This window comes from Aquila chrysaetos, chromosome 19 (genome assembly GCF_900496995.4).
Source record: "Aquila chrysaetos chrysaetos chromosome 19, bAquChr1.4, whole genome shotgun sequence".
In the NCBI taxonomy this organism is placed as follows: Eukaryota; Metazoa; Chordata; class Aves; order Accipitriformes; family Accipitridae; genus Aquila; species Aquila chrysaetos.
The window spans coordinates 20,176,709-20,203,456 of NC_044022.1; the positions used below are offsets into that span (position 1 = coordinate 20,176,709).

The 26,748-nt window shown below is 40.1% G+C and overlaps 1 protein-coding gene across 36 annotated transcripts in view; it reads right to left on the reverse strand.

The window, feature by feature from the left end:
• DLG2 (discs large MAGUK scaffold protein 2) overlaps window positions 1-26,748 on the reverse strand; it is a 1,026,767-nt gene that overhangs the window by 18,229 nt on the left and 981,790 nt on the right. For 24 of the 36 annotated variants that reach the window (XM_030042410.1, XM_030042403.1, XM_030042402.1 and 21 more), the window contains 2 exons: window positions 12,524-12,623; window positions 8,491-8,532 (listed from right to left, as the gene is read on the reverse strand). In XM_030042410.1, the coding sequence (XP_029898270.1) occupies window positions 8,491-8,532; window positions 12,524-12,623 (142 nt within the window). Of the gene's footprint in view, window positions 1-8,490; window positions 8,533-11,579; window positions 11,626-12,523; window positions 12,624-26,748 lie in introns of all 36 variants that reach the window. The other 12 variants (XM_030042408.1, XM_030042409.1, XM_030042401.1 and 9 more) reach the window with 3 other exon arrangements.

Here is a 26,748-nt window from a genome sequence, read left to right on the forward strand (position 1 = left end):
GTGCTCCTGCACTGCCTGCCCCCCAGCCCCAAGGCTATCTGTGCTTTTCAACAGCCCGAGAAAGTCGACCTTGGGGTGGGCGATGAAGCCATCGTGTACTAGGCAGAGGGAAGGCAGCCTGTTTGTACGAATAGAATCTTAAACTTGAAAATACTTGTTTCAATGGCATACAGATCTGCAGAAGGGGATTCATTTCAGCTAATTTCAGAAACCTGTGTTGTGAGTGCTTATGTCTGAGCTAGTCCCTAGGTACGTTTTAGAGTCAGTAGGTGCCTACAAATAGGCAAGTGCTTATTCTAAGACATGAGTCATCTGACCTATTTTAGATGTCTACTTTGGAATGAGAGAAAAAGTCAGAAGGGTGTGTTTGTCTCCATTGTCCCATAACGGCATTTAAACAGCAAGGTCAGATGCAGACATCTGCATTTAAACGGTAGAATCCCATGGGAGTGACTGTGAGGAGCAACTGAAGGAAAATAACCAGTAATTCTGGCACTATTGTTTAAAAATTCTCTGTGGGCTAATATTTGGCTTTGGCACAGAATTATAACCAGCACAAATAAGCCAGTACGGATTTTACCTTCTGTTTTGCCCAGTCTCTGGCAGACATGTCCACACGCTAAAGCTGTCGTTAATCCACGCTATCGGTAGGGTATGGGCTATGGAGACAAACAAGCCTGTTGTTTCACGGAAGTCTTGTGAAACTGGTGTGCTGGTTTCGGCTGGCATAGGGTTAATTTTCTTTCTAGTAGGTGGTATGGTGTTCTGTTTTGGATTCAGTATGAGAAGACTGGTGATAACACACTGATGTTTTCAGCTGTTGCTAAGTAGTGTTTAGACTAAGTCAAGGATTTTCCAGCTTCTCATGCCCAGCCAGCGAGAAGGCTGGAGGGGCACAAGCAGTTGGGAGGGGACACAGCCAGGACAGCTGACCCAAACTGGCCAAAGGGGTATTCCGTACCATGTGACGTCATGCCCAGTACATAAACTGGGGGGAGTTGGCCTGGGGGGGGGATTGCTGCTCGGGAACTAACTGGGCAAAGGTCAGCGAGTGGTGAGCAATTGCATTGTGCATCACTTGTTTTGTATATTCCAATCCTTTTATTATTATTATTATTTTATTATTGTCACTATTATCATTATGAGTTTCTTCCTTTCTGTTCTATTAAACTGTTCTTATCTCAACCCACGAGTTTTACTTTTTTTTTTTTTTTTCAGATTCTCTCCCCCACCCCACTGGGTGTGGGGGAGTGGGTGAGCGGCTGCGTGGTGCTTAGTTACTGGCTGGGGTTAAACCACGACAACTGGCCAGACCGAAAGCAAAGAAAAAACTCCAGCCCCCTCAAACTGTGCTGAAGCTTAAGCCATTGGAAAGGGTTGCAGCAAGGCAAAACGTTGAGGCTGGCTGTGATACACAGGGACTTAAAGATAGACATCTTCCTGATGCTGAGTTTCAGACTCAACGTGGAGTGCAAGCGTTGAGGAAAGCTGCACCATTTCCACTACTTTACTTTTCTGGAAAAAGGGCTCAGGAAGGTCAAGTTTCTATGTGAATAAAATCCTTGCAAGTACTGTCCAGACAAAATCCTGTAATTCCTCAAAGGGTAATATGCATGTCAACTGTACCAGATGGTATTCTTTAATGATCTCTACTCAGTCAGTACTCCATGGTTTTGAAGTAGTCCATAAAGTATTAAGTATAATGAAGAGTTCTAGAGTCAATCAATAATCAGGTTGCTATAACCTTGCGATGGCTTTGAGGGGGGGGGGACAGCGTGAAATTCAGCAGGACACGGGCTCTTATTTATCATTTGACTAAGCCTCATTTACCACCCACATTAATGGCTTAATTAGCACAGATTAGCTCTATTGATCTGGAAAATCTTTGTGAAATTTAACAGACAAAACAAAAGGAGAAAAAAGAAAAAGCCCTTCCTGTTGGATTTTGGCATGATCCCCTGTTCTTCAGTAAAATTCCATCAAGTCAAAAAGAGAAGAGAAGAAAGAAAATAAGGAGGGAAGAAAGAAAATAAGGAGAGAAGAAAAAGAAGCTTTCCTAAATGTAATATACTTATGAGTAAAATTATTGGAGGGCTTTCACTTTCCCAGGATCACTATGGCTCTGCTTCCCTTTGTTCTTCATTTGCCTGTTGGTGATTTCTCATGCTTGGGAAGAGAAGAATAACCTGGAGACTGTAATAACTTGTAGCCTCTATAAGCTGGGCAGAGAGGTCCTGGGCAGTCAGATGAGTTTCATAAAGACTACTAATTTAATCTTTTTAAAGGATTTTGTAGTATTTCAGATGGGTAGCCCTAAAATGGATGTAAGGTGTTGCCTCTGTTTTCCCTTTCTGATTAGATGGCAGAGAGTCTGTGAGACTCAAAACCAGTTTCAGCGTAGACCTGGCAGATATCAGGCATTTTTCATGTAACCCATAAAAAGGGCCCATTTCCTATTGTCTTGCCAGAGCACCCAGAGCTTCCACAGTGCTGGTGTAACTGCACCCAGCATGTGAGTAACGGCGCAGGAGAGCTGCTGTGAGCTGCCGTGGTGCAGCCACCATGTAACTAAACACCTACCCTCATCAAGCACCTTCTGCAGTGGGAATCCATGGACTTTGGCATGCTATTAATGGCTGTGAATGAAATAAATCTGTAAAGCGATCTAAGGCAGTGAATAACAAAAAAGTAGTACTTATGAAGACAGCTAAAATTATTTAAGATTTTAGAAAAATCAAAGAGAATTTTTGGGTTTGTTAAAATTTCTTGGACTAATGGTGGAGGTTACCATCAATACACATGTGAAATACATGTAGATGAGCCAAATTAATTTTATTTTGAGCTCTTGCCTGAATTTTGTTGCTCAGCTGGATCTAAAATCAAAGATTTCATTTTATTTTTTATTTTCCTGTCACCATCCATTTAGGTTTTGGGCTAATGTATGGATTATCTGAGTCATACTTGCAAGATCTTGGAGAAATCAATTTCTTGTTTTGTTTCATCTGCACAGACTACACTGCACAGTCAATATCCTAGCCTCAAAAATCCCTTTCCTGGACCTCTATTTACGTAAGTAAACACACAATTTTTGGAAGTATGTTGATAGCTATGAAAGGCTGAAAATCCAATACATAAAAAGATCATCAGTATTCTGAGAATGAACTTATGACCGAAAAGTGATCTATCAGCACTGTATGTTTAAGATCAATATAGCTTATGAGGGCATAAAATGACAGTTCAATACTTGTGCCAATTTAAGTGTGCCTGAATAATACAGCAATCCTTGGGGAGTGTAAGAAAGAGCCAACGTAAGTGTCCTAATTAATCAGTGGCCTAACATAATAATCAGGACTCCTTTAACCTTGTTCTGAGTCTTCAAATCTCATTACAAGACTGACTTGCTGACAGGGGGTTTCTAATTGTTTCTAACAATTTCCCTTATTTTTAATTTTTAGTCATGTATTGCCTCTCTAAGTAATTGGTGCAATCACAACCAGTTATGCAATTAGGCTGAATAGATGTGGTAATGTGTGTGTAATTTTGATGACAGCTGTAAAAACCTTTACTGAACTACATGTAAGAGCGCTACAACACATATGCAATAGAGAGACTTGAAATTCATGGCCATTGTGAAAATCAAGTCTTACAAAATAAAAACTGATGAGTCCATGGTAAAAAATATGTTCTTACAAGCTTGGTTTGAAAAAGAAATCAGAACATTTTAAGTTACAGAGCTCAAAATAAACTTTCAATCATGGTTTGATTAGCTGGTTCAGGGATAAGTCAAAGTTGGCTGTGTGTATCCTTATCACAAACAGAACAACTTTCTGCTAGACCAGGACTTTATATACCACTCTGCAAAATTGGTTTTACTGTTGAGAACAGGTGCAAATCAGCTAACATAGTTGTAGCCTTCATATTAGCATGGCCACTGTGATGCAGCAGCAGCTGTGGGGCAGCCTAGCCCCTTTTAGATCAGGCCAGCATTTGTTCCTGGCTCAAAAATACTTTTAAATTTTTTTATCAAGGGCCAGATTCTGCTGTCAAATGTGTTTGTGGTTCCCCCTGAAGTTAATGGAGGTGAAGGTTATCTGTTGGGATAAAAAAAATCCCACTGTTGGCTCCAACTCTTTTGCTTATTACAAACCCCGTGTTGAGAGCACTGGCAGAAGAAATCAGGTTTACTATCTGCAACAGCCTTGTTGCTAAGAAATGGTCAAAGAATTTTCTCTTGAGACCACAGAGGAGGACTTTCAATTATATCATTATTTTGAAATAAAAAGTATCTGATTTCTGTCGAGAAGTTGATTTTTTAATGCCCAAGCCCAAGACATGAGCAATACTTCAGCCAAATACTCGAATTTTTAAGCAATATATTTTTATAAATAAATATGAATGCATCAGAATATCTCCTAGAAAAAACCCAGTCAATTTGTAACCCCTCTATTAATCACTGTCCAGGGAACAGCCTGGACAGCTCTCAGAAGCCTTCAACATCACTTTGTGTAGTTGTACACCTGGTTTGGAATGGTTCTACGAATGATCAAGTAGTACAGGTTTCGACACTAGCTACTTTTCACTAAATGCTCATCATGAGAAGCAAAAGTTAGAGAAACATGTTAAAACAATTGCCAGAGACCCACTAGAAAAAATGCAGAACACCTCAGTCTGGACTCCAACTGGCCTGTTTTTGTAAGGACAAATACGAACGTCTGCAGGAAAACCCTTGGCACTTGCCAGTCATTTCTTACCCACATGCTTTTCTTTGTGCTGGCCAAGGTATGAATTGCTGATTTAATAGAATCATGGAATCATTTAGGTTGGAAAAGACCTTTAAGATCATCGAGTCCAACCATTAACCTAACACTGCCAAGTCCACCACTAAACCATGTCCCTAAGCACCACGTCTACACAGTCTTTTCAGTACCTCCAGGGATGGTGACTCCACCACTTCCCTGGGCAGCCTGTTCCAATGCTTGACAACCTTTTCAGTGAAGAAATGTTTTCCTAATACCCAATCTAAACCTCCCCTGGCACAACTTGAGGCTGTTTCCTCTTGTCTTATCTCTTGCTACCTGGGAAAAGAAACCGACCCCCACCTCGCTACAACCTCCTTTCAGGCAGTTGTAGAGAGCGATAAGGTCTCCCCTCAGCCTCCTTTTCTCCAGGCCGAACAACCCCAGTTCCCTCAGCCGCTCCTCATAAGACTTGTGCTCCAGACCCTTCACCAGCTTCGTTGCCCTTCTCTGGACACGCTCCGGCCCCTCAATGTCTTTCTTGTAGTGAGGGGCCCAAACCTGAACACAGCACTCGAGGTGCAGCCTCACCAGTGCCCAGTACAGGGGGACGATCACTGCCCTGCTCCTGCTGGCCACACTATTTCTGATACAAGCCAGGATGCTACTGGCCTTCTTGGCCACCTGGGCACACTGCCGGCTCATATTCAGCTGGCTGTTGACCAACACCCTTCACGTCTTTTTCCACCAGGCAGCTTTCCAGCCACTCTTCCCCAATTTCCCACAATTCAAAAAGCAGTGGGGCAGGCAACCCCTTTCTTTCTGCTCATTTGCTGGGGAAACAGAAGAGAAAAGGGGCACTGGGGCAGGGTCACAACCCCATGCAAAACCCCTGAGCTCTCCAGCAGTTTTCTGTTTGCTCCCCATGAATTTTTGAGCTTCACTTTTTTTCCTGCTCTTAGTATGCCCCATTTCACCAGTGCACAGACTGAGGGCTAGGTGAGTTTGCAGGTCAACACACATGGTGTCCTGGTAAAATAACTTGTAGTGCATCACCTTGAACACATAAATTTTCCTCAAAGTGGCACTACATCACACCGAAGAACAGCTTTGCAACATGACTGGCTCCAAATGGAGTTAAACCAAACTTGGTTCTGTGGCAGTGACTGACGTTGGGCCCCATTCCCAGCTACCCAGAGGCAAACAAGAAGAGCAGAAATAATAACTGCATGCTGTCTTATTCTACCAGGAATGAGCTTTACCCTGAGCACCTATTATTTTTTTCCTTTCATTAGGAATAAATAAATTATAAGGCAGTGAGTAATACATCTTTAGGAAATGTTCACAGACTAGGTCTGATAATTACTTTTCCCACATGAGGGATATTGGTAGGCTTCTACTGTGCAGTGTCCTCTCTCAACAGTCCCACAGGGTCAGAATTGCAGTGAAATAAGACAACTTCTTCATGACAGGCCTCATCTCTCTTATCTCCATGCCCTCACAATTTGTTGACTGCTCTCTCTGACCACCCACCTCTCGCCCTCCTCTGTCTGGTTCCTCTCTGTTCTTGAGTCATCCTTTTTCTAGGGGAGATTTGCTGCAATGAGCATGCAATGGGACGTACTGTTGACATAGGGTAGCCTGGAGATCCAGAGGGTAACCAGCTGGACTCAGGAGGGCTTTAAGTCCCCACAGGAGATATGCTGATATACCATGGCCATGTAGTAATGGAACACACAGTCAGGTTAGTGTTGATATGCCATCGTGGCCATCTGAAACAGTAATTTCCAGCTGGTAACTGAAGTTGCTAGTTGCCCAAGGTCATGCCTTCAAATGTCATGTCAGCACACACCAATGAATCCTTAGCAAATGTAATTAGGCCCTTTGGGCACCAGGTCCTGGATTTTAAAGCCACTTTCATTTGGCATAACCTAAGATTGGCTTCCTCTGCTGCTAAATGGCATAGGTCTCCCATGGGCAGACAAGGAAGATGCTGCCTGCATCTTCTCCACCAGGCAGCAGTTGTCGGACGTACCAGTAATGTGTGGGGAGCTCCAGCCAACAGGATGTAGGCTGGATGCTGCTGGGGTGAGACAGGAGCTTGCCCAGATGGAAACCACTCTGGAAGGAGAGTGCCTGCCATGGGCAATTGTTACCCCAACACTACTTTTCCTTCCAGGAATCTACGTCCCAACTAACTTCCTCAAACCATTTCTATCCCTTTTCTTGCACCTCAAAACATGCACTTTGTTTCAAGCTATTGCACAACATTGAGGAACTGGCTACCTGGCCTGTCTTATGATGAAATTTCGGAACTAGCTTTTGTGGATCTGACCCAAATGTTTAGCTGCAACTGGGCACCCCTGTTAAGTCTCCTGTTTGGGACAGTTCATCAGGCATGGGATGTGCTCCGCCACCAGCCTAGATTCTCCTCTGGGCTTTCACCCTGAGCTCACCAACTCCAAACACACTTGGAGGATTTGACTCATGCAAACTTTTGAAAATTTAACCTATTGACTCATTCCTGATTGTGAAGTCAGTCTGGGGAAAGAGCATCTTATATTTCAAACATAAAATCCTCCTCTCCTCCTCAGTAGAGGACACATTAAAAATAAAGCAGTTCAGAATTGGATTTTGGTAGTTCAAGAGCACCTACTGTTTTCTTGTGACTCTGGCAATTGCTTTCCAAGGAAACCTTTGCAATACAAGAGAATACAAACTAATTTACCATTTCTGAATTGCATAAGATTAGCTGTTTTACTGAAACAAACCAGTGTTTATTAACAGAGCTCAACTGCTATGCACTATATCAAGACTAGTAAATATGAGGTATGATACCAATGATTACCTGAATGTATGCGGGTGCTTAGCACAAGTGCTGAGTGACTGGTGGAAAACTCGATTTGCTAAGCAAATGGCTTGAAAAAATTAAACAACTGGATGATTTAGTAAGCAATCTATCATTTTAATTACCCATTATTACATTTCCAGTCATTTATTTAATGCCTTATTTTTTTTGCTTTTCAACATTTCCAGAAAAAATAGTTATATTGGTTCAATTTTGGGCTATGACTAATAATTACCCAGGATGTACAATCTGCCTCTTAGCTATATGACCACATGGAGTCTGTAATTCTAACCAAATCAGGTTGCAGGGTTGGGACCTCTACCTACAGAGAATCAGTGACATTCAGCGTCAGTGCCTAAGGGCTGAAGGTCTATCTTACCTGTTTTTGAAGACCTCAATATGCATTAGGAAATCTGTACTGCCAAAATTAAGGGCTCAACAAAATTTTTGGGACTATTTCTTAGACATTCATACAGGCATGCAGAAATGCAAGTAAAAATTGTGACTTTGTAAAGAGGATGTCTTTTGCAGATTTGACTAGAGGTGTGGAGTAATTTTACTCTTAAAAGATCATCAAGAAACTGCCCCTCCCTGCTGAAATAAACTTCTTGTCACTAAACTAAATAATCTTGACTTACAAATAATCAGACTACCCAAAGCCAGGTTTGGTTTTATGTCCCAGAACACATCCCAAATAACAACCTTCCTCCCTTCTCTTATAAAGGTTGCCAGTTTTCTTTCATAGCTTTGTACTCAAGACGTGGTCGTAAATTTGAATTCCAAGCCATTTGCTCCAACCATCTTTTTAACATTAACAAAAGAGTAGCAAGGAGAGAAACAAAATAAAAGAAACAAACAGAACAAGCAATGCAAAGTAAAAGGACTCTAATGAAAGCAGTAACTTACTGTAGCTACTTTCACTATCGCTGGCATTAGAAGAAACATGTTCTGCAAGAACAGTACAGCAAATTAAAGAACATAACCAAGCACCACAAAGCTGCAGAAACTTAAAAGAACTGCCACAGTCATGCAAAGGTAGTTGTGCAGAGAGGAAATAAAAACTATGCAGTGGCGTCACCTGAAAACTCTCAGATAATTTAGTACACAAGTAAAATGAAAGCTTTCTCTCTTGTGGCATTTCAGAAAGAGACTGTATGTATTAGCTAGTGGTATGCATCATGGCAAAGCCAGGTCTTTTCTTGATAAGACAGTTAATGACATCTCAGATAACTTAATTTCAAATTATATTATGGTTCACTTGCATCTCACTGGAAGTCTTGAGTAATTTCATGAAACCTGAGTGTCTGCTCATATTATTCTGTACTATCAGTAACGTGCATCATTAATGCATTGGAACTATTCCTGCTAAACTTCTAACCTGTGTCCATCTTTAATCACTGTGCACTATCCCAAAGGGTTAAAAATTAACATGAAAGTGGTTTTGATATCAAATATTGTAACCGTAACTATTTTACCCTGTCCAAAAAGAGAAGACAAAGCCAATGACAAAACTAAGAAAATAAATGGAATAAATATTTTTTCAGACTTTGTCTAGCCTCAGGATTTGAGCTGGCGTATGAATACCTTTACCAGAGCAGTGTGGATGGGTGAATAGGGATATACTAACTATCATGATGGTATCAGGCTTGTGGTTTGGCAAGTCTGGTGTCCTGTTTCTATTATCATATTATTTAAAGGAAGATGCAACCTATATCATGTGAAGTTGCTGTTCCCAAACTGTAGCCAGCAGACTGTTTACAGTCAGTCAGACCATGCTATATGGTCTCCAGGAGGTTTGCAGAACCACATTAAATGCTAGTTTTAGTACTATCTCTGGTAGAAATGCTGATTACTTTGCACCTGAAAGATCATTTGACAGTTGAAACTTTTCAGCTGGTCCAGGACATTTAGAAGCCAACGCTATAATGGCTATACAGTTGGGAGCTACACTGGCTTAATGAGAAAGACACAGTGGTTAAATGGAAAATGGGTACAAATAAGTCACCTCCTGACAAACCCCAGGAGCCAAAATTTGTCCAATATTTGTCATTAAACCAGCGGGCAGATTAGACTGTGGGTGAGCCACAACACTCACCTGCAACTGCCTCTAAACGTTCCCAGTGAAAGAAGGAACTCATAAAAGCCAAGAATCCCCTGGGATGAACCCAGAGTAGACCATGCATGGATGTCATGAAAGATGACTACGGGAACAGTGCCAAGACCACCTCTTCTCTGCAAGGTGCTGCGTGTCCCCCACATACCAATCTAATGGCTTAGGGTTCACAGAGTGGGCCTGATTGGGTTACTGGAACAGCAGAAATGAGAGGCGATGATATCTGATAAAAATAGTAACAGAAAACTTTGATCTTGGGCTTAGTAAGAAGCTTTAAAGAATTAAACTTACATTTTGAAGAAAAGAGTATATTGACTTTTGGACATTTCTTAGCAAGTTAACAAGGGTTGTTTCAAACTGATCTGCTATACAGGACCCTGAAGAACTTTATTAAATAAGAAAAAAATATCCTTCATAGTAAGAACTGTCATTTAAAAGGCATATCTGAGTCGAATATTAGCAAAATTTGGATGGGCGGGAATGTCTAGAGGTGTGTCAGTAATTGAAAGCTAGGTCCAGTATTAATAGAGAAACTAGAGCCTATATAATACCTCTATGCTACTTTTCCCTTAGCAATTTGCAGAATTCAGTTATCTCCTTTCAAATGGTTGGACATTATGGAGATTTGCCTTTGTAAGGACACAGATATTCAGGAGGGTTATCAGATCATAAATGTTCTCTTTAGGCAGGGAAGGATCTGCGTTTGCTGCTAATGAGCTGCTAGGACACTTTACTTGAAGCAGCAGAATTGTTAAAATGCAGGTGGCAGCGACATTTGCCATCTATCGCTGACAAAACTAGTCTTGCAGAACTGTTCTTTGTACAAGAGATGAAGCTTTCATCTTTAAATTGCGAGGTACTGTGTGGCTTAAAGTTAAACCATTAAAAATCCCCTTCAACAAATCAGTCAGAAATGGAATAATCTCTAAAATTGTGTGCATGGATGTGCATTCCTGCAATTGAAAAGCACATACAAAACAGTCGGCGATGCAGTGTTAGCATTCACACACATTTTGCTCCAATTACTTGGCGCTTAAGAGAAAGGATAAGAACTGAGGAAGAAGCAGCCAAACACATGCAAGTGGCATTTTCTTTAAATTATTTAGATCTGGATACAGAATATAATGTAGCTATTTATATAGAAATCAGCTTCAAATATTTCATTCTACACAACTTTTTCTGGTCTAACTTTCGAGGAAGCAAAATTGTTTCTGAACAATTATCTGACACGTTACACATTCTGCAATGCCAAGTCTTGAGACAGGATTGCTGCATCAGAAAAAGAAATTGATTAAGGTAGCATAACAGAGAATAGGTTGCTAATGGTGAAATGGGTCCAAAATTAGCTTTGGAGAAGGCATGGTCTTCTCTAGCCTGCAAATGACTTCTTCCATTAATAACAAATACTAATCTAAAATCCAGCAAAGTAACAAACACTCCCATGCAAAAAGCTGAAAATGCAGAAGCAACAGCATAAAATAATTGTCTATTGATCTCCTCAGGATATGATCAAGTTAAAATGTTCAACTTTCCCTTTAGATGGAGAGGGAGGGATTGTTGCTGAAAAGAACAGTCTAGGCAGCAAAACGAGTTCTAGGTATGCTACTCTACAGAACTGCCATGATGGGAACAATAACATACTGTCAGAAACAAAAAGTGTTATTACAAAAGAAGTGAAAGTGTCTGCTTGATACACTGTATGTTATTTAATATCGTCATGCAGAACAAAATGGTTGAAACATTTTTGATGCATTCACAGCTGGGTAACAAATAAAACTCTATCTTGTGCATGCTAGGAGTGGAGGGTCCTCAGAGAAGGAACAGAAGCCAAAACAAAACAAAACAAAAAAAAGATTTACAGTGACCATTCCTGGGAACTTACTCAGAGTCTTTGTTCCATAACCGTCGTCACCTAATCCGGGGATGTCCTGCACGGAAGTCCCCAGAGAGAGCAATGAGAAAGGAAGAACAGCCGCAGAAGAGGAAGGAAGAAGTCAGTGGAGTTGAAATGGATACTACCATGACTGACCATGTTGATTGAGCAATCTGGATCCCTGCTTTTTCTTTCTGAAACAACTTTAGACCCATATTCTATGGGAATGCAGCCAATGAACGAGGCAGTGACCATGATACATGGCTTTTGGAGCTGTGAGGAAGAAGGAACAACCAGATAAATAAAGTTCCAGAAACGATCCTCACCGGATAAATTTAGGAGAGAATTATTAAGAAAAAAAGTGAATATTTGGGCTTGGAACTAGCACATATTTTCAATAGTGCTGGTTCTCTGTACAATCTAAGCAAGCAGTAAATGCCCGGGGAGGTACACATTCCAAGATCTGATTTACTTCTTTAAGCTGTTAGCATGGTTGCTTCATTCAATCGTTAAACTTTCAGTGAAGCTGCCCATGGCAATCGACTTGGAGAATGTCAAAGGCAAAAAAGAGATTATAGCAGACCTTTTAAAAAGTAATAATTTAGTTTAGTATTGTGAAAGAAACCACATTTGCATTATTTTGAGCCAGTTCTGATCTGGGAATATTTAATCAGAGAGAAGTTTGGATTTATGACAGGTGCCACAACAACTTTGAGGAGCCACATTCGCTCTTCCGAAAGTTAAGGTCACTGTTTTAGTCTTCTGAAAGTTATCTTTCCAGGGGTGGAAGGACCAGCTGGATCCAAACTGCAGTCACACATTGGTCACAGTAGTAATACCTCTCCTGCCTGCCTACGACAGATATTTGCCTAGATGTGTGGGATACTGGTATCATGCGTGTCACCCATTTTTTGTGCTGCTGCATGTGACATCGTCTCCAAGAGGTTACTTACGTTCTGGATCACTTGTTTCCTGCTCACTCTGCTCCTTGCTCTTGTAGAATGGGAATTTTCGTGAAAAGATGAAGTTCTTTTTACGCTTGTCATTGAATGACTGTGAAGGAGAAAAGGCATGGGGCAAAAACAGGGACGTCTAATTGTTGTCACACTCATGCTGACAAAACAACTAGTTTGTAAAAGTGGAGAGAACTGTAGTGACTCAAATCAGTCCAAACCAAGTGGCTGCAAAGAATCAGAGGTGGTTGCGGTGAGGTCTGCAGGTTGAAGGCAAAGCCCCTGGAGACTAGATCGATCTGATTACAGAGGTCTCAAATCACAACCTTCAGCTCCTTATTTGGAAACTATTGCATTTGGCTTGTTCAGATGAAGAGCTACAGATGGCTCAGCACGCTTTCAGATCAAGCCACTCATCTTTCATCATAGCAGACTGTGCACAGGATTAATTAACTGGCTGAAAAAGAATAGGCTGCAAGGAGGAAAGCGGAAGCCTTTGATTTGCTTGTAGTAGGTATGTGAATTCAGCCCTGTGCCAATTAAAATCAAATATTTTTTTCTGGTAACTGCTGCTGGTTTCATAGTGTTTTATTTGGCCTCTTAATCGACAACTTCTTAAATCTGTTCTAATGCGCTTTTTTTGCATAATTAAAAAACCACTTTGTTTTATTTTATACATGTATATTTACTCATTAGGTTCCTCTGGAAATGCTTTTAGTTTTATGTGATTTAGAGATGGAATTCTGCTGATAAGCAGTGTTTCATTGCATGTTGAGCAACATATATTGCTTTAATTTTTTAAATGGGGAGTTAATATGGAAAAAATTGGGTTTTTTTTTACACAATAAAACCTTTGACTTTATAGACAGTCACAAGGGCTCATAGCAGTGTACTATGCAAAAGCAGAATATGCTTAGTTGGGACATTTATTTCAGATACTACATGAGGAATTATGGTCCCTACACAGTCAATTGAGAGAAGCTGGCATTTCCAGAGGGCACCTACGCTGAGCTGCAGATAGTGCTTATCTGAAATGATCTGTGTTGTCGGTCTGACAAAGTCCTACGCTGGTTCCTATACTCAACATATGCAATACCTACACGACTTTGCAAGTGATCACCTCCAAGAGAGCAGAGACCTTCTTAGCTCATTTAAAGGACTAATCTCATGTGTTTGTCATTGCTCGAATGAAATATAACCAGTATTTGGCTCCAGTTCTGAAATGGAATGTATTTAGAGTTTCAGAACATAATTCATTTTCTTACATTTTGGAAGCACAGCATAAAATGTGGTTTAGAATATGTATTTCTGAAAGATGTAAAGTTAGGTACTGAAAAAATCTCTATTAAAATAGTTGTCTACTTGTGTCACAAAAGTTTCATGCCACTTTTACATTTCAAGCATATTTAAAGTTCAGTAACTGAAAACAAAGGAAAAAAAATGCACACGTAGAATAAATGATCCATGAAAAATCTCTCAGAGTATGTAAACATTCAATGTGAAATTAATGTGGAGGTCATGCACAAATAATCCAGACAGCATGCAATTTCAAAACAAAGCAAATATGAAAGAAAGCCAGAAGAAAAAAAAAAAATGCACATGAAGGATTAAAATAATCTGTGGATGAAAAGAGGACTGACATGCACATTACATCACTTTAATGACCTAAAGGATATAATTAAATTAAAATGTGTTTTCTGTGATCATTTCTTTTATTTTTCCAAAGAAAGGAATGTAGCATGATAACATTTCCCATTGTGAAAATGTTGTTTGTCACGATTCATCTGAATTTGACATAGTAACAGTATAGGCATTATACTTTAAAAGGGAAAAAAAAAAAATATATACACAATAGCACCTCAAAAACCAAAGAGGTTTTAAAATTACAATCACTTCATTACCAAATGCCATTTCACTTTGGAATTAAAGAGAATGTTATTAAATTGATAAATAAATATGCTGTGTTTCACAGAGATTATACAATAAATAACACTTATAAGTATTCTTTTCAATTTTTTCCCCAACAGTCTAGAGCAAAAACTTCAGAAAGTTCATTTTCACCAGAAAAGCATATATTTTTTTCAAGCTTATGATCTAAAAGTATATTCCAAATTAGACAGGTATACTGTAGAGTTATATAAACTTTTTCTCCTTTTGCAATTTCAAGTACTGGGTTGCCTTTTTAATAAGATATTGTTCCACTTCAGTTTGGACAATCAAAATCTGGCAACGTTTAGCAGGTGAGTATTATGACCAACTGTGTCACTGTACACCAGTAAAAAGCCTTGTTCCTAAAATAAAGCTGACTCTTGGTTTATTAATATCCATAAGCAAATATGTTTATGCATGTGTTCATATTTCTATAGATTAACCAATGTGTATATTCATGTTAATGACCATATATACTATCATAATGTAGTCAGATGGTTTGTATTCAAAATAACAAAGAAACTGTAAAATATTATAAAACACTAAAATGGGTCTGATCCTGCAAACTTATAGAAATAATTAGTCCTTGGTACTAACTGAATGGGTTTACCAAGTATTTATTTTCTTGTACATTAAGTGCATGTTGCTTCACAAGAAACCAAAGGCAGGAGCCTTGATTTTGGTTTTGTATCCAATATAAATGTGATTAAGCTCAGGCTGATGGTCTCCACCTTAAGGATATGAAATCCTGCAGACACACAGCAAAATCTTCTTACAGATACCATGATATATATCTCTAATGTATAGAGATAAGGGGGTTGGCAAAGATAGGAGAGGGAGACTCATGCAGAATAAAATGATGTTTTCATTGGACACACTGTGTTAATTCCAGATTTTTTTCTGTTGGTGGAGGAGGAGAGACCCACACTGAACACGTATTTTCTTTTCTAAGAAAGGATCATGCATGTGAGGAATGGTGGTAAGGTTAGACCGCAAAATTCAGATGCATGTTTTTGAGAGATTTTATATCTATAAAATGGAAACTTTGAGACCTGTCAAATATTCTGGAGCCAGTTTTCACAGGGGCTCCCTACGCTGCTGGAGAGCTGCGAAATAGCCATAGGATAAATGAAAGAGAGGTATTTGCCTGCATCTCTCAGTCCAATGCAAAAGTTGCACGCAACTGGAATTGAAATTGTGGTATCAAGCTTAGGCTTGATTCAACAGTATTTATGCAGGCAGAGTTTCTGAAAGTCAGTGAAAAAGTGCCTGAAAATGGATTCCTGTGTAAGTTGCAATTTCTTTGCCACGAATATTGTAAAATCCTGTAATGGCAAATAACCTAGGCATTTCAGTCGCAGCGAAAAACCTGTACAATAGATTACTTTTATACCTCACTGCCATCAGTTCAGACTACCATTAACCTAGGAATTGGCATTAGTAGGCACTTTATATAGACAAGTGCCTAAGACTGAAAAGCAAATGAAATTTTCGAGTACTGTCTGACAACTGAACAGTGAGGTCATTCTTCACAACATCTGAACTGTGATGAAAAAAGAGTCTTTTCTCAGAAAAAAAGGGGAGAAAAGCTTTCAGTGATGTCCTGGCTTGAATTTTTGTTTGATACTACTTAGGCAGAGACTGTGGTTTGGAGAAACCAGAACAAAATTGTGATGTGCACTCTTGCTTGACCGAATATCCCCAAATATCCCCAGTTATGTAAGTCTGGCTTACACATACCAACCTTCCCTGGTTGTGACAGACATTAGGACACTGTGTGTTTCTCATTCGCAAGAACTCCCTTCGGTACTTCCTTTTGTGTCAACATCATTTTTGTATTCTAAATGCTTTTCCCTAGGTGCAGCAGCCATATATATGTTACCCATCAGCTAATAGGACAGTGTTTTTTTAAAGGAAAATTTCATGTAACATTAAATAAACAATCCAATTTCAAAATTTGCTTTATAGTGGCAAACATCACAAAGAATAGTGTATCAGTAATTTGATAGTTGGACCGTACTGCAGTAGGCAAATACATCATTGTTTACTTTGAGCTTCTTCCCAATTTTCTTTCACAATGTAGCTGATCCAGCCCACACTGTCTAGTGCAGATGTGCTCTTGATAGAGGTTGTCCTCTTTACGCTTTGCAGAAGAGCCTAATGTGTTGGGGAAAGAGTTCTTTTGATGCTCTAAAAGCTCTACAGGCAACTACATCTTCTAAAAGCCATTAAACTCCCAAATACATTGGGAATACTTTATTTTGCTATTTCATTCAACCAATGCTAATCCTCGGTCATGAGCTGGGAACCAATGTTCAGGGATCACCTGAGAAAAAGTTGTTACAGAGCACTGGCTGTGAAATTCTTTTATACAGGGTGTAGATGAATTTCATTTACCACCTAAAAGGCAAGTTTGAGCTAAGCTTTAGCCTAGTTTTTATTTACATGATTATCTGTATCAGTCTTGTTCTGAGATTGGTCTAGCAGCGTATATGAGTTCATTAATTTTGCTGCTTCTCATCTGCCATGTTTTTTTTGATCGTTCTCCTTTAATACCTGTTTTTGGTGCAACTTAAATGAAAAGCCCTTGCTTATACAGCATTCTACAAAAAATCTACAAAATTTATCAGCAACATTATGTCCCTGCAATCCTTTTCTCTGTATTTACTCCACACTTTTTGTATTAGGGACATTCTTTTATTCTGTTTGAACACTGACCTTAACAAAGGTCTGGGCACTCAAACGCTGTTAAATTTCTACATGTTAAATCTCTCCATCTTACTGAAAAGTTGCACTGGTATCGGAAAGAAAACTTTTGAACTGTAACAGATAGTCAGTGTCATTTCTGCTTTCAAACATATATATCACCTCTGCTTTTATAATGAGGCTTTCTCACTTAGCAATTTGAAATGCATGATAAATATGAAGTCTCCAGAGCAAACTTTTGAAGACAATCCTGTGTTAGTATATCGGCTTTAGGTGAAAAGTGGTTTTGCAGTTAGCCTGGCAGCATGGTCTGGGGACCATGGGTCTAACGGCACTTTGGGATCTTCTGTCTCATTGTCCCGTCTGCAGTACGGGGACCATAGCAGTGCCCTCCTTACAGGCGCTTTGTGGGGACTAGGACAACACTATGACCTGGTGGATACTAGCACTGAGGCCATGGTAGTTTCCTTTATTAAGATAATGAAGTATACTCAGGTTAAGTGACTTGACCAAGTCTGGAAGAAACAATGCTACTGAGCTATTCTTGTTTTCCTGGTGTAACCCCAAACTTGGCCATGGACTGGGTTCACACACACAGAAAGCTCCTAATGATGTCTGTGCAGACATGCAGAAGATAAACTAAGAAGTCATTAGTGGCAACTATAAACCTCATTGTATAGTGACCATGCAGTATATTCCTTAAGACATACATCTTTCATTCACAGTCTGACGACACAGTTATATGCTAGCAAGCAACACTCGACAACTTCTCTATATCCTTTTATGAGATGCAGGGGGAAGCATGTTCCTATTCTGTTAAGTTCAACCTTAAATTTTCTTACATACTGCAAGTATTTGGAAAAAAAAACCCAAAACAAACCCTGGGCTACAGTCATTCCATATTGAAGTTTTGCACCATGATCTGTTTTGATAAGTGAGAATAAACTTTGGGTGAAAAGAAGCTCAGATGAAGATAACTCTGCTTTCTTAGTTTTCCCATGAAGCTGCAGGGAGATTTGGATCTTGGAAATCCAAAATGAAAAAGTACAAGCCTGATTAAAAACTCCATTCTGTCTAGCTTCTACAGACAAGGGTAGTGTTGCTTAGTATTCATAAATATGAAATTTTACTAATCTTTTTTTTAAGACTGACTTAATGCCACTTGTCAGCCAGCAACTCAATTTTAATTCCTAACAAAACAACAGTTAAAACCAACACCATCTACCAGGGGAACAGAAAGACTAACAGACTTTCAAGAAAGCATGTAAAAGTAGCATTTCCAATTCTGCAAACATGTATTTAACTTGGTGTGAGGTTCGAATCCCATTAAAAAGGGAGTACTCATCTGCGCTAATTTACATTGCGTCACTGTTGGCAGGATTGAAATGCCAATGTAAAAACCTTGCGTACGTGACGGCCAAGGTCATTTACAAATATCTGAAGGTTGTACATAAAGAGGGTGGGAAGGATTTGTTCAAGCAGCAACACTGAAATTAATAGTGTGAAAATAAGAAAGGGCAAAGCTCCTTGACAGTGAAATCAATTTGGATGTAGAATAATCTGCCCCGAGGGAAGTGGAAAAGCCTAGATCATTTTTCATATTTAAAACAAATCTGCTAATCTTAAGTACTATGGGGAATAACACCGCAGTGCTGGGAGAGAGAGAGGCGGTGAAGGGAAAGGAGCTAAATAGTAAGCCTCTCCCAGTTCTAATGCCCGTGTTTCTGGGATGAGATGCTCACAGATCCAGCATCGCAGGGCTGTGCTGGGGTCCAGCGTGGGCTTTGACCTAGCCGGGCTCACTACCGTCACACGAGCAGTGTGAAGGTCTTCCTCTTCTTTCTCAAGGCCGCCTCTGGAGTTAGAAAGTGTATTTGATGTTTGGCAATGTTGTCCCAAATTTTCCTCTACTCTTTTTAATTTTTTTTTTCCAAAAAAGGAACTTTCCCTGTTAGAGCTGATGTATGCCATCAGCTACTGATCCCGCTAATAAATCTTTGCGCATGTGAATCTGTCTCCGCATCCTTTGTGCAACAATGATGACGAAAGAGCCTCAGAGATCGACAGTAACGTTGGTGTGCGCTTGGCAAAGTTTTGGCACTGCCTAATCACCAGCCCAGACCCACAGATTTTCCTACAGTGTACACTGTAGGACCTTTATCAGCTTGATCTTCATTCCTCAGTTTTCATCAGATATTTTCTCATATCTTTTTCTTAACTCTGATTCCCAGTTGACTGCTGGTGCTTCTTTAGATCTGCAAATGGAACTGAGGATTTTGGTCTCCTCTATGCAATCTTTTGAATTAATCTCCCTAATAAATAAAGCTGGAGAAGGTGTTAGTTAACTGTGCTAAAAACCCCCACTTGCTCCTTTATCGCTATTTTTTGTGGAATCATTTATTTGTGCAATCAAGTGCTGTGCACTTGACTTGTGCAAGTGTAAACTACTACATAAAATGGACCATTGCATAAAAAGAATAAGTTGCATAAAGACCTTTATTACTCTTATTTTGTGAAGTAGTAGTGGAGAGAGATTTATAATACCTACATGTTCTTCAAACTACTGACTGAAAGATAACTGGAGCAGGCTTATCTTTTGAACTGCCCTTCTGAGTTAAAGGAAGAGTGTTTGCACTCACAGGTGACTTGTAGCAGGCTGAATTATGGCAAAGATCTGGCTCAGGAGAGAGTGAATCATACCAGGCTCATGGTTTTCATTTAAAACATTGATTTATTTAGGCCTTACAGCTAAAATTATAAAAAATAAAGTCATGGGCAAACAAAAACAAAGTCAATCTTTGAGAGACTGGTGTGAGGTTTGTGTAGGAGGTGACGTTCCTACATCTTCCAGTAATGCATCTCACACTACCAGTCTCACAGACGGGATATCAAATTAGACGGACTTTAGTTTTGACCCAGGTTGGCAGTTCCTGCATCCCTATAACCTCCCAAACATGGTCTGTGAGTCACTAAGTCAAGCGTAACCAAACTGCCAGAAATATAGATGTGAAATATAGAGACTGTATCATTTTAATGAGTGCTAACGCTTAACTCCACTCTTCTAGAGCTTTGTGGGAAATCTTGCTAGAAGAAAATTTTGGTCTGCTTCTAATTCTTTGACAATATCTACTGCCAATGCTATACATTTTTCTTTTCAACCACTTTTCTTAGTGGAAAAGCCAAGTAACTATGACATTATCTATACATACAGGCAAATTTCCTACCATTTAATTCAGGGCATTAGACAACAAGTTATAAAAATAGCACACACATGAAGTTAAACTCAGCACAAATTTCTGCTGGAACAGCTTAGAAGAAAAAGCAATTAACTCTCAGCTGTAAACTTTGGTATTTTACCTGTGCTAGCAAATTTTCACCGTGTTATATTTAATCTGTGACCAATTTAAACATTACACTACATATCTTTATGTCAGTGACTGTCTTAAACATTTCTCTTACCTAAGCAGGGATGGCACACACTTGTTGTGGGATAGAAAACACTGATACTGTAGTCCCTAACATTATGGCCACCTAAGAAACAATATTATCTTATAAATAAACCCCACACAATTATCAGTCTGAAGAAGCAGGAAAATCTATGAAATACATGTATTTAACTTGCTCATTAACTGAAGAAATGACTCCATCAGTATTTTCTTTTTTTTTTAAACCGGAAAACAGTCCCAAAGATTTTTTACATTAGTATGGTTTTTAACTTGAGGAAAAACTTCTACTGGATTTTTAAAAGAAAGCTACGAAAACATTTCTTTGCTTCAGCTGAGTAAAAGCCTCAAATTTGATCTGACAGTATTTTTCACAGTTTCTAGAACTGTTTCACCTCTTTAAAAAAACAGGTTCCTTAAGGCATGCCAGTTCCCTGCTAGAGACAGCACTGCTACCATGGCATAAATTAAAACTGAAGACTCACTTGTTTTCCTTTACTTTCGACTGTGACCTGGGCCCAACAGGTGTTATTATTAAATCATTGCATGTCTTTGTGGAGTGCCTCAAGATATCCTGGAGCAACGAGACACTGTACAGTTAAATTTTCCTGGCTACGTGCTGTTTTACCACCTGAATTTCCTTTGATTACTTCAGCACATGAGTGAACTAGATGCTGATGACAGCAGTATTTCTAACGTACCTTGCAGAAACGCTGAGCGAAATGTGTTCAGCTCAAGGGGAGCAGTCAGGGCAGCCAAATCGTATGGGCTCAGGTCAAAACAGATGTGGAGCCAGCATCCACTGCCTGGCACCAGCTCTAGCCGTCGTGAAACGTGAAGACAGGACTGGAGGATGGGAAAATGCATGAAAGAGCAAGAGCAGCTGGACAAATGAGACCCAGCTTTTCCTCCGGCATGGGGAGAAGATGTCTCCTCCAAGATAGAGGCTGCACTGGCAGGAATGATGCTGACACCTGATTCTTCCATGACACCCAATGCTACCCCCATTTCTGAGGTCTTGCAGCCTTTGCCAGAACTTAAATCCAATAGAGAGAAAACCAGAAGCAAGACAGCAACACAGCCAGATGGAGAAGAGCAATTTATTCCTCCTCCCTGCGCTGGGCGGTTTCGCACCAAAGCTCTGGAGAGTCTCTTCAGACCTACTAATGCCCTATGCCTATAAAAAGGCCTTGTGCAGAAAACATCTCTGCTCAGCAATTTTCTTTCCATAATATCCAACAGCTTTTTTTGACTTTTTATAAAGATCTATAAGAATGAGTTGGTGAGGAATTCTTGCAACATGATTTCACGTTACTTTTTTATCCTTGTCATTAATTTCCATTTTATGACAGAGGAAGTATTCTTGAATGATTGCTAACAACTAAATTCCAATATTGCAGAAACAATGGTTTTGTAAAAGATTTTCTGTCAATTAGTAATGGAGATGTAAAACCAGGAATTCTATGACATGAATGATTTCCAAAGCTTATTTTAAGTTGCACACATGAAAAATCGTTCTTATTCTCTGGTTACAGCAAAGCACATTTCAATCATTCTGAGACGGGGGAGTGTACAGTAAAATACTGATTCACAACTCTTGCAAATAAATGACATGCAGAATTATTTTCTATAAAAAGCTCAGTTCTGAGTAGAAGGGGGTTTTCTTGTCTGTAATTTTTCCACCTGTACGTATACAAGCAAAGAAGTTCAGGAGCCTGCACTATCTCCACAGCAACAGCGTAATTCGTATTGACACCGCAGGAGCTATATGCTGGGCTGAGCGGAGGGCTTACCCCTATACATTTCTAGGTAACTTTGCCTAATCTAGCCTAACCCAACCTGACCTAACCTAACCTAACCTAACCAAGTATTTATATTTTGCACTTGGCAAAGCGGTACCGGAGGACTATATTCAGCATATCTGTTACAAGTGCCTAGGATAGTCACTGCAACTACTAGCACAAAGATTAGTCCAAAAGAAATGGCTGAGATATTTAAGTTAGGCTTTTAAACTGCACAGTTTAGATTATCATGTCTGATCAAGACAGAGCAGGTAAGAACTGCAAATCCTTGTCGCGCCATAGCCTTGGGAAGCACTGAAGGGCCATAACCCTGTCTCACTGTGCCTTGAAATAGCTGCTATGTTTTTAGAAGGTGCACCCAGTTAAGGCTCACAGAAATGGGATTCACTGCCTCTGGCTTTAAACATTTACCCCGTAGGTGCCTGGGGCGGAGGTAGTGACCCCAGGCTCCCTTTACAGTCAGTGATTGATTCATCACATCTCTTTTAGACAACAGTGGCAGGTTGGTGCTCTTGACGATGAAGAAAGGAAGAGCTGTTCACTTTGGGATTTTTGAGGTGGAGAAATATTAATTTAAGAGAGAGCAAATTCATATGAAAAAAATCAGCTAATATTTTACAACGTTTACAGAATTGTCCCAACATCATGTGTGAATAATATTTCTGCAGGAAGCCATGTTTCAGGCTTTCCAATTGTGCAGGTAAAATATTTCTGTGGCAGGTAAAAGGCAAGCTAGAACATTACGACCCATCTCTCTCTGCATGTGCTCCTTTGACATCTTCCAGAAGCTTATAAATAAATGCCTAATGGAAGCATATTTTAGCTAGGAATTCTCACTCTAAGCAAATTATTTTTAATATTAGTGGGTGTCCAATAATTGTCTGGCACTGAGACAATAAAACATTTTTGTTTTGGGCAAATTGCAATGTGTTTGTTAGAGCGTTATTGAAGAGTCATTTTGTTTACACAGCCGAGGCCACACTGTGAACCACTCTGGATGCTAAATGTTGCTAGGAATGCTAAAACATTATTAGGAACCAGTTCAGATCAGAGTAGAAATACTCTTTTTTTTTTTTTTTTTGAGGGCCTGCCTAAACCAAAGTTTCAATTCAAATATCTCTAAACTAGGGGACTGAATTCATATTCTAACTTTTTACTCTGGTTCATGTCTGCTATTTTTAATGTGACTGAAACAATATAACAGTCCTTAGCAAAAAACACATACTGGGGCTCAGCTCAGCTTCTACCACATTTAATGGGAAAGCTCTTTGCCTTTAGCATGTTAGAAACACGATGTTATGGAAGTAAAAGAGAATACTCAATTCAATTGATACTGCAAGTGGAAGTAGCACCAAGGAATGGAAAAAAGATTTATAAACTAAAATTTAGTTACACAGCAAAGACTGACATTTTATTCCTAATGGTCAAAATTAATCAGAATCGGTAGTATAAGCCTTACAGGAAAAATGTTATCTTCTGCAGCCTACTGCTAGCAAATGCTGTTTGAATAGTCATAGGAAGGGCAAGCCAGAAAATTTTGGACCAAACTAAAGTGCTTTGGTAGTCACAGAGCAAAGTAAACAGCAAGTTCATCCTGGTTGTTCACGATCTCGTCTGGGATCACACTGGTGGGACGTGTGTCTGCAGGACAAGTAGGTTCAATAAACTCCCGCGGCCCACGGTCCTTGCCAGGGCTATGCTGTCGGTTTGCCTGTGCCCTGCCTTGTGTCTTGCCCATCTCACCTCACCTTACTGCCCTGGCTTGATTTTGGACCTGACTCATCACTACGGAATTTCTGGGAGGCACAGGGCTGTGGACCAACCTTGGTTGTTGCCACCAGACTTGCCCTGGGACTGCAGCCCTTGTTGTGAGGCTGCTGTCACCCTTGCGTCCCAGCGGAGCAGCCCTCTCCTGCTGCTCCCTGTCCCCATCAGTCTTGCATCCAGGTTCTTGTCCTCCGGCTGCTGTCCTGGGCAACCGAGAGCTGACTGCAGTTCACTCTGCCCCCTTTAATCCAGTGTCTTTAAAAACAGCGGTAAGTATAGAAATAGAATAGCAACACTGCAGCTGCATCGTTCACTGGCTGCTCCTTAAAAACTACGGTAGTGACAGGCTAGAAAAAACATAAAAGGGTTGGATTACGCAGGCAAGTGCACACAGGCAGATTGCTCCTAGGCACATTGCTCCCAGGCATATGTACCGCCAGTTCCTGAAGATTACAGCTACACAAGTCATCATTTTTCTAAGCAATGGTCGGAATACCAGTTGGAGGCCAATTTATAGCTGAGCTGAGCACTTATTCCAGTAAGAGTGCTCAGATTTCTTTGGAGAACACCCCACAGGCAGCCGTTCCCATTAAATAACAACGAGAAATTAGAAAGACTGGGAGAACAGAGAAAAGCCAGGCTAGATCAGTAAGGAGGGATAAATTTGGCTGAGATCAAGAATAAAGAATATTTAATTGTGTGTGAGTGCCTACGCCACCTTCACTAACCCTCCTCCGTATCATCCTTGCGCATAGGTGTACGCTGCTTAATTTATGTTCAACCTCTTTTCTTCTTAGGAAATCACTCCACCTGTGATCCCACATGTTCTGGTGTTTGACACTTCCATTATCTTTTACTCTGTGTCTGTTGCTATTTTCTAATCACCAAATGTAGTGGGGGGAAAAAATGCAGAGGCCCCTCCTTTTCTCTTTTCATACACGTACACATGGACAAATACACACCAACATGGACAGAAATGCTATTCCCAGTCCCGTATCTCTCCTTTCACTACCATTTTGCTACCAACTAGAGGGAATTCAGAAAGCAAACATGATTAAGCAATCGAGTGGATTATTTTATAAGGAAAACGGAGGAGTCAATGACTGCAACTTTTGGGGCATGACAGAGAATCTACTCTCTGTCTGTGCAAAGTAACCCACTGGAGAGTGTGTGTTACCAGGCTCTCCAAATCAGCAGCTAGCTCCACAACAAAGATGCAGGTTTTTGAACATGCTCAGATTGTGGATTTTCTTCTACTTTCTATTATTGTCCCAGTACCAATCACTTTAGGAAATCCATTCATTGTGTCAAATATTTTTAGAAGAGAAGTGCAAAGAAAAGTTGGTCAAAATACACTGAATATGATGAAAACTTCCTGATTATGGACTACAGAACAGTTTCTCCCTAAAAAAAAAAAGTGGTGAAACTTTATACATAGAAAACTTCAGCCTAGTAAAACACTGATGTTAGAAACAATCTTCAATAGGCAGTGAGAGAGGATAGGTAGTCTAATACATCTTTATACTTTGTAATTTCTGAGAAGCAGGGATTCAGTTGAGATAACCACCTTTTCCTCTGCATTGATACACCCAGATCTGCCACAGTGAACCCCTAGCACAGACAGTGTACCTGAGACCAAGGCAGGTTCTGCTTGGTGAAGATGAAGACAATTAATCCAGTCTCCATATACATTGATAAGAGAAAAATAGCAACAGGCTTAAACTGCAGCAGTTTGGCCATTTCTAATGATGAGGAGAGTTAAACACTGCAGTGGGCTGTTTGGGAATAATATGAAATTTCTGTTGTGGCAGGTCTTTAAGTAGAGATTAGATAAATCTGTGAAAGAGGAGGAAGGTACAGAAGATACCCTCAGGGCAGGGATTGGACTCGGTGACCATCTGAGGTTCCTTACAGACCAGTTTTTCTCTGATCTGATGACTAGGGCTGAAAATACCATGATTTTCTACAGCACCAATTGTTTGGAAATAGGTGGGTTGGTTTTTTTTTTTTTTTTTTCTTTTTTTTTTTTCCCCCCAAATACTTCATATGCTGTCAAAACGTGTCCTATGTTTTGAGTCCTGACAGTGAGTGAATTTTGACATTTGGAGGAGAGGTGCATTGAGTATGTAGAGGGTTTTATTTACACCACAATACAGAATTTGCTATCTCAGTCAAGTTTAGCTTTTTCCTTTCACTCGTCAGTGCAGTGTTGCTAAAATGACAATAAAGCAGGAGGATGACCTTCCATTGCAGGCAGGGCTGTGGGATCTGTAAACAGAATCTGCTCATAAGAAATATTATTAAATGCTATCAAGCTTCTGACTGTCATAATAAATACATTCAGAGGCATTTGAAGGGGCAGGCTGAGTGCAATGTAGGTGATCTGACTGGAATACGAAAAGAACTGTGGATGACAAGCTAACCGAATAGAAAAAAACCCCTAATGGATAGTGATGGAGCAATATGGTGTGGGTCACAGCCCAGGACCTGCACTGCTGACGAGCAGCAGAGCTGCTGGGAGAGATTTTGGAGGGATGGGGCAGTCCCTGGTCTTGGCAGGCACCCCGTCCCCATTTGG